The 8,004-nt window shown below is 41.7% G+C and overlaps 1 protein-coding gene across 1 annotated transcript in view; it reads left to right on the top strand.

Annotated features, from left to right (window-relative positions):
* The first annotated feature begins 1,287 nt into the window (after positions 1-1,287).
* LOC109959636 (ankyrin-3-like) overlaps positions 1,288-8,004 on the top strand; it is a 79,097-nt gene continuing 72,380 nt past the window's right edge. Inside the window, exon 1 of the mRNA XM_020599162.1 lies at positions 1,288-1,768. Coding sequence (XP_020454818.1) covers positions 1,646-1,768 — 123 coding nt within the window. The 5' untranslated portion in view covers positions 1,288-1,645. The remainder of the gene's footprint in view (positions 1,769-8,004) is intronic.

The following is an 8,004-nucleotide window of genomic DNA, read 5'->3' on the forward strand; positions in this document are numbered from 1 at the left end:
GCAGGGAAAGAAGCACAAAGATGGCCACTGCATTCTCAGTCCATCTCCACTCTGCCATATCTGACGTGAGCACAGACAGGGCATCCTAAATGAGATGTCTGGTGCTTTCTTTTTTCTCCTCTGTATTTCTTCTCTCTCTTATTCAGTCACAGAAAATCAAACTATATCTTTTCTCTTTCCACCCATCTGTCTCTCTGTAGACCTCCTTTCTCTTCTATACTTCTCCTCCTCCTTCTTTGTCTCTCTGTTTTCAACAAAGATCTGAGTGATTTGGTGAAACAAAAGCCCTCCTGGTCCTGTTTGAGCTCTCCTTTTTGATCTCAGTGATCCTAGACGCTGGGCTGACCACACTGAGTTTAGAGCAATGCACAGGGCTGAGAACTCATAAATCAGGGATACATTTCTTTCTTCTTCTTCTTCTTTTATTTGTACAGTCATCTAATTATTTATTAGCTTGTATACTAAATCATTTATCATTTGCTGCCTGGTTGATAGGTTTTTGGTTTGCAATTCAGTGAGTTAGTGATTCATTTCTTTTCAGCTATGATTACGTGAATAAGTCCTGTCAAACTGGCAATACTAATTATCATCAGTTATAGCTACCTCTTCTCTGTGTGCTCATACATGTGTGTTTGTGATATTTCTGCTTTGTTACAATCGGGATCCTTCACCTCCTTATGCTGAGGTGTGTCCATGCATGTATGTGTGTGTGACAGTGGATAGGTTGGAAGTACACAAACAGACATATGCACACGTTTGTACAGCTGCAGTACAAGTACAGTACACAAATGCCTAAGCCTGACCCTTAACCCTTAAACCAAGCCTTAACCCTCAAAAAGTCCTTTGAATTGGTGTCTGAAAGGGAGAACTGTTCAAAAAGTCTTCACTCCCATGGCACGTCTCAAACTGGAACTCATAATGTATAGACAAATACACACATGCACACACACTCACTGACTCCACTGTTGATCGTCACCACCATTTCCGTTCCTTTTGTTCATTTTCTCACACACAATATATCTCTTTCTCATGCACATATCTCTGACACTCGTCTGCATGGTGAACAGTAGGTGAGGTATATCAGCGGGAACCAAAGCAGAGAGAAAGAAAGAAACGTTTAGTAGGACGGATTGAAACAGAGCATGGTTGCTGAGGTAACATTCCCCTCGCGCCCTCCCTCCCTCTGTCTCCATTCTCTCTCTCCTCCCTCCCTCCACTTCAGCGCTGGTGATGCTCGTGTCTCTTTTCTCTCCATCTGGTTTGTCCTCACCTCTCCTGGACGCCCTCCTCTCACACTGCCAGCGGATGATACATGAGGAGGAGGAGGAAGAGGAGAAGCTGTCTCTTCTCTCTTGTCTTTCCATCACTTTGACAAAAGAGAGAGAGAAAGAACACTCCAGACAAGAGCAACAACCAAAAGAAAGGACACACAGGATATACATACATACCTAAAAGAAACCCTACTCTTCTTCATTCTCCTTTTCAAGGAGGGCATTTTTCTTCCCTTTCCCCCCCTTTCCTTTTCTACCCCGATTTTTTCCTCTTGAGATCCCAGTTTTGCTAATTACAGCCCCCGAACTCTGGGATTTCAGGTGAGGCACGCGTGCGTAGTGTATGGTGCTGCTTGGTTTATTCATTACCCATCATGGCTCACGCGGCCTCCCAACTGAAGAAGAATCGGGGGGAAGTGGATGTGAATGCAATAGAAGATGAGAAGGAGAAGCGGAGGAAGAGCAGGAGAACAACATCTCGGGAACCAAAGAGAAAGGTAACAGATGAGGCTTGGTTGGCTGACTGGTGGCTTTATGTGCTCCACTGCTCTAGCATCAATGGAGCGTGACTATGTGTGTGAGTGTATCTCTACATCTCAGCTTGACTATCAGAATCAGCTGGCCTTGGTGGATGCCTCGTCTCACACACATAACATTCATGTACATGCTCATATCCGGGCATAAATTAAGACATACACACGGAGACAGCAGTCACGGTGTCTGCCTCTAACCTTGCATACTAAATGTGTGTGTGGAGTCTGTGTATTTATTGTTGGTATGCATGGGAAATTCAGGCATATCGTAACATGTCTTTATGCATGTTATAGTTGAAAGTCAAAAATAATTTCACCTGTTTCTGCACAATGATCTCAGCTACCTGTTTCTAGATGAGGTGAGCGCTGCACAGTCACACTGAGGTTTTTTTTTTTCCCTGCCACTGGCTCTTTTAGCGTTTCTCAATATTGCTTGTCTTTAGTAAAACTACATCACACAAGGAGAAATTAGGGGTGGTGGTGGTGGTGGGGGGGAGTTATGATCATTCTGTATGATTTGTTAGATGTAACTGAACCATGTTGTGGGCTTTAAACTGGACCAACTCAATGCTGAGTTGTGAAGGCAAGAGAGGTCATGCTTGCATTTGTTTTTAAAATGGCAACACATTATCAAATTGGGCAAACACTGGCCAACATGCAAAAAAAGAAAAAGTGCACTTGTCACTTGACAATGGTTTTGGATATGTATGTGTGTGCTTGGATGCACAGAGCCATGCATAATGGATTCACGACTAATTTATTGACAGAGTTTTTCATATAATGGAGGAGGAACTGAAATGCACACGAGTCACCCTCCTCTTCATCCTCTTTTTCATGTCAACTGTTTACTTTGGACAGACCAGTGGAGGAACTTACACCCAGTAAAGAAAAAAAAATTTTAGTTTTTTTTTTATAAGGGACCATTGATGGAAACAGGAACAAAAACAAAGGCTTACTTGTAATTTATACACAGATGTGTACATTCTTCGGTCTGGACTATAGAAAGCATTGATTGCATTTTGCGTATTGAATGTGGGGATTTGACTGTAAGAGATCTGTTCAGTGACAGTGACATTTACTGCATTTTGTGCCCATGGGTGCCTGGTTTTGAATTATGCTGCTGGCAATGTTATTCGACCTTAGCATCCACAAGAGACGAGCTATTGTGCCCTAATCTAAACCAAAACTAGAGAGAAAAGATTCATAAAGTTAAATGAATTTATAGATCAACAGTATTTCTCCCATACAGGCAAGTCAATACTTGTGCATGCTTATAGGTGGACATGACATTTTTCTTTATTGTATTTGTGTTCATGTGCATGTGAAAATCATTGGTCTGTGATCTCAGGAGGTTTAGGAGGTGTCATAGTCCATATGAAAGGTTATGTTTCATAGAACACAACAGGAGACAGGGATGATGAGGAGAGGAGAAAGTTGTATTGATTGGATTGTGCACTGTGCCATCCAGGAGGATAATAAGTGTTCTCTTCCCGCCTCTGCCATGTCCTGCATCTGTCCCTCTGCCCTCACACCATCCTGTTCTTCTCTCCCTCATTCCCTTCTCTGTTTATCCTCTTTTTTGAGTCTCTCCTTCCATCCACTTGTCTCTCACTGACTTTTTTCTTATTAGTTAGTGTCTCATGCTGCTACCTAAAAAAATATTGTCAGAAAAACAAAGTGCAACACTGTTAATGTTTGCCCATTTACTTGAAGGATGTAAACTTTTAGGACATTGACTGTTTGTGCTGTTTCTGACACACATATTGATTAACAGTAGTTATACTGTATTTCTCAATACTAAGTGCTCTCGTGTCTCCATTGTAGTTTTACTCCTCGGCGGCGCTTGCTTGATTACGGTTTTACTTGTTAATGGCCTTCAAATTCTCAATGTCTCACAAAACATGAGTATAGACTGAGGGGTGACAGAGCCATAGACATGTGATGAAAGAGCGGCACATGCAGAAGGACTGCATGAGAAATAAAAGCACAGTGTAGTCACAAACAGCAGAGGAAGGAATGACAGATTAAAATCAAAGCTTTACAGAGTGATAACAAAAGCAAGAGAAAATGTGAATAACTGGGTCAACTTGCACCAACAGGACTTTATTCCTAATCAGTGTGTTGCCAACTTTTTAAAATGCTATGAAGCACAAATAATGGCTAAAATAATAAATCAATTTAAACTGGACCATTTGATCACCACAGTAGCATCAAGAAGACAGTGTAAATTCAGTGCATACGGTGCAAAGTGCATGTCAGAGACCTGCTGCTTCTATCAGATCCCACTCAGGTCAGTGTTGACCTAATGGAGTCCCAGGTCTCTGGGGGGGATCCCTGCTACACATGCTTAACAACTTTTGGCATGTGTTTGTAGTGTGTATCATCAGAAAAACACCACAGAGGGACATTAAAAGTTTCTACCTTTGTTTCCTAGGCAATAGTAGGATGTTAACCTAAGAACGAGAAAGAAAACACACTGTGTATTTGTGTCTTTGTTTGAATGTTGTTGCAAAAATTGTCCATGTGTTGTATGAGAAGCTTTGAGTCTGTGAAAGTGAAAGCTCGGTTAGCTGCGGTGGTCATCTGAATGGGAAAACCCCGTTACACCATTATATAAATTCTCAGAGCTGCTTTACTTCTAATGACATTATCTAGAGCCAGGATCCCCCAGTGGATTCGTGGAGAGAAGCAGCGAGAGAGCCAAGTAAAGCATAGGTTTCCTACTGCTCTGCCCCAGTTTTACACACATTCTAGCACACAGAATGGGCACTACTGCTGTACAGTACCTATTGTTTCTCTCACAGAGCTTATATGGGCCATGTGCTAGCTTTAATCCACAGGGTTATTCTATGTCTAATCTGATTGTTCTTTGCCTGTTTGCCAGTTTGTGCACCTGTGTCTTGATTGTGTTGTTAAATTGTTAAATTTGATGCACTTCATTAAAAATTCCAGAGACCACTGGCAGATGAATGGCACCTTCATGTATCGCCATCATAGCTGTCCATTAGGCGGTCTGAATCTGGATCACAGTGGTGAATCTAAAGCAAGAATTTGGAATGAACACAACTCGCTGTATTGAAATTGGAATTCATCTCTGTGCTGCCTTCAGAGCAAGCCCATGGCAACAGTGGCGAGGCGAGAGTCTGAGTGGCCCTAAGAGGAAAAGTGAGCCGTGGGGAAAAGAGTCATCAGGCTTTAGGCACAGGAAGGAAGAAAACATTATACCAGCGCATATTCTAATAGATTTGTCTTCTTTTTTTATTTCTTTCCTTTCCATCTCATTTCATTTGGTCATTTCTCTGCTCTCACTTTGTGGTTTGGCTGAAACAAAGCCGGCACGTGTGTTGCTTTTCTCCTCCTTCCTCACCTAGTCCACCTCCTCCCCTCCCTACAAACCCATAAAAGATGGAGGTTAATGAATTTGGCGCTCATGCATGCCTCAGCTAATTGCACTGACATTGGGAACCCCTCCTACTATTCCAAAATGTTTTCACCATCAAGATGGTAGATGGCCTGCTGTGCTGCTGTCCATGGAAATAATGACAATCCATGTAGCATACACAGCTTTTTAATTCATTCGGGGGGAATATGATATGTGATTTTATTAAGTTGGGTTAATCACCTAAACATTCAGTTTGTCCAGTAACACTACCCATGTCTATGTGTTTGTGTGTGCACTAATCTCAGAGGGGCTGTAGGGACCCTCATCAGTCAGAAAGGTTGCTTTGGTCAATGTCCACTCATCAAAATGAAGTGTAGCTGTACATAGTCTACATGTAAAGTAACTCACATATGCTCTCAAACATAGAGGCAGAGATGAACATTCCTTCTGCTGCCTTTTCTGAAGTCCATGGCCATGTTGGTCTCAAAATAGTGGTCTTTTATTCCTGCTCAGAATAACATTCTGCTCAGCCCAAAGGCTGTAAAGACACATTAAAATCAGAATTGATAGGTTTGCAGTTTTTTTTTTTTTGACTCTGTCTTAAAACAGATTTCTTAGGGAGCCTTTGTGATTGAAATTCGGTGTATTTGGGTATTTGTTTATGCAACCACTGGGGAATAAAATCCATGTTGTCTACTTATGGTTCCTGCTCTGGTACATCTGACAGCAGTTTTTCTTTTATGTGCATCAGGTGATGTACCTTAAGCTCAGCAGAAAACTTTGACATCTTTATACCAGTCACATGGGCACCAGATAAAGTGTGAGTGTGCTGAAGAGTCAGAGAGAGAAAACAGTGAGGAAGAAGGAGCGAGATAGAAAGAGAAAGTGAACAGATGTGTGAGAGGGTGAGAGCTGAGGAGAAATGAAGAGAACTGGAAAAGCAGAGAGAGAAAGAAGGGACAGAGCATGATCATAAGCCTAGAGGTCATTTAAAGGTGAGTGCCCCTCTTCAAATCCACGTGCACACTCCTCTTTGTCCCTGTTGGTCTTTCTAAAGTGCTGCTTTATAGATAATTGAATGGGTTTTGACAGTGTTAGGAGAATAGAATCCTTCACTGGACAGGAGCTTATAAGATTGTTGTTTTTACATGTGACGTTTATCATTTTCTGTATGAAACTCACCCATACTGTACCTATGCAATGTGCATATTAAAAAGTGTATTGTACAGGCTTCATAGGAGAATTCTAGACTGATTCACTGCATCTGGAGCTGATTTGCTGTTTAGTTGATCAACAGAAATAATTGGCAGTTATTTTGGGAGAATCAAAATTTTAAGTCAATTTTCAGGTGAATATATAAAATGCTTCTCTTTTTCAGTATTGTTCACATGACGATTTGTTGCTTTTCTGTCAGTGATAGTAAACTGAATATTTACAGTTTATTGTAAGTTAGAAAAAACAAGCAGCATGATGGGATACAGAAGTTGTAACAAGCCCTCTGTACTCTTTAATGATTATTGGCCTGCATCTATAAGAACAGAAAATATAGAAGGATATAGAGCTGTTTGCAGTTGGCTTTCGCTGTCATGAATGTGAACACAAATGTGGACCAAACTGAGGGAATTTCCTGTCTGAGCAATGTACCATCATTCATGTCATTTACATTGGACCAAGTCACTTTTGATGTTCAAGGATATGACAGAAAATCAGTTAAGTGCAATGAGCGCAGTTCACCATGAGATTATTCACACATAGTTACAGATACAGTAATGCTGCTTAATGGTGTGATTATAGGGCTGAATGGTGTGTAAGGGGGTTGGGGAGGCCAAAGGCAGATGAGTAGGAAGGAGGAGATAAAGGAGCAGAGACATGATGAAGCAAGGACAGAGGGAGAGAAAAAAGGCCAAGGGGAAGCAGGAGTGGAGGGTATGCAGAAAGAGGAGAGGAGAAAGGGTGACCTGCTCAACGGAATAGGAGAATAGACGAGACCAGAAAGCTGGATGATGGGTAATGCCAGGATTGGTGTTTACGGTGCACACAGTCTGATTGATTAGCTCTTCCTTTCTTTCACCTCTTGTTACTATAATGCCTAATTGTGTTTTTAGAAAAAGAATACAGCTTCTTATTTTTTCCTTTCAATCTGATGCTTACATCTGTCTTTAGGTCAGTCACAGCTCACTGAAATGTGTGCGTCTCTATGTGTGAAACAACTCCCCCACAACATCACACTCATTAATCCCCTACTGTGCATCAGTGCCAGACCTCTTCCATCAGGCTCTTAAATGTGCCAAATGGTGTGTGTGTGTGTGTGTGTGTGTGTGTGCTTTTATGCATATATGGCAGGTGCTCCTCATAAAGCATCAAATAAAGCTTATCCTAAATGGCGCCATCTTGCTCTCTCTCTCTCATTCACACACACACACACACACACACACACACACACACACACACACACACACCACTCTGTTGACCCTTGGGACTTTCGCCTGTTCGGCTTGATAATTGCTTTCTTTTGCTCAGCCCCACCTCCACTACACAGTCTCCCTGTCCTCTACTTAGCCAAATGCCACTCCGCCATCACATGCAGTGACAACTAGAATCACCAGGTCATCAATTTTTTTTTTTTTTGTCTGAGTTTATTTTGTGGCTTCATGATCCCTGAACATCACTGAACACATACTGTAAACACACAAATGTATTTAAGAGCCTAAAATTATAATCATTATTTGCATAATATCATGCCTCATATTTATTATATCTGCCAACAGCTGTGGGTCTGTCACCCAGTTTTTCATATTCCCCCCCCCCCCCGCACACA

This window comes from Monopterus albus, unplaced genomic scaffold, assembly GCF_001952655.1.
Source record: "Monopterus albus unplaced genomic scaffold, M_albus_1.0 scaffold3.1, whole genome shotgun sequence".
In the NCBI taxonomy this organism is placed as follows: domain Eukaryota; kingdom Metazoa; phylum Chordata; class Actinopteri; order Synbranchiformes; family Synbranchidae; genus Monopterus; species Monopterus albus.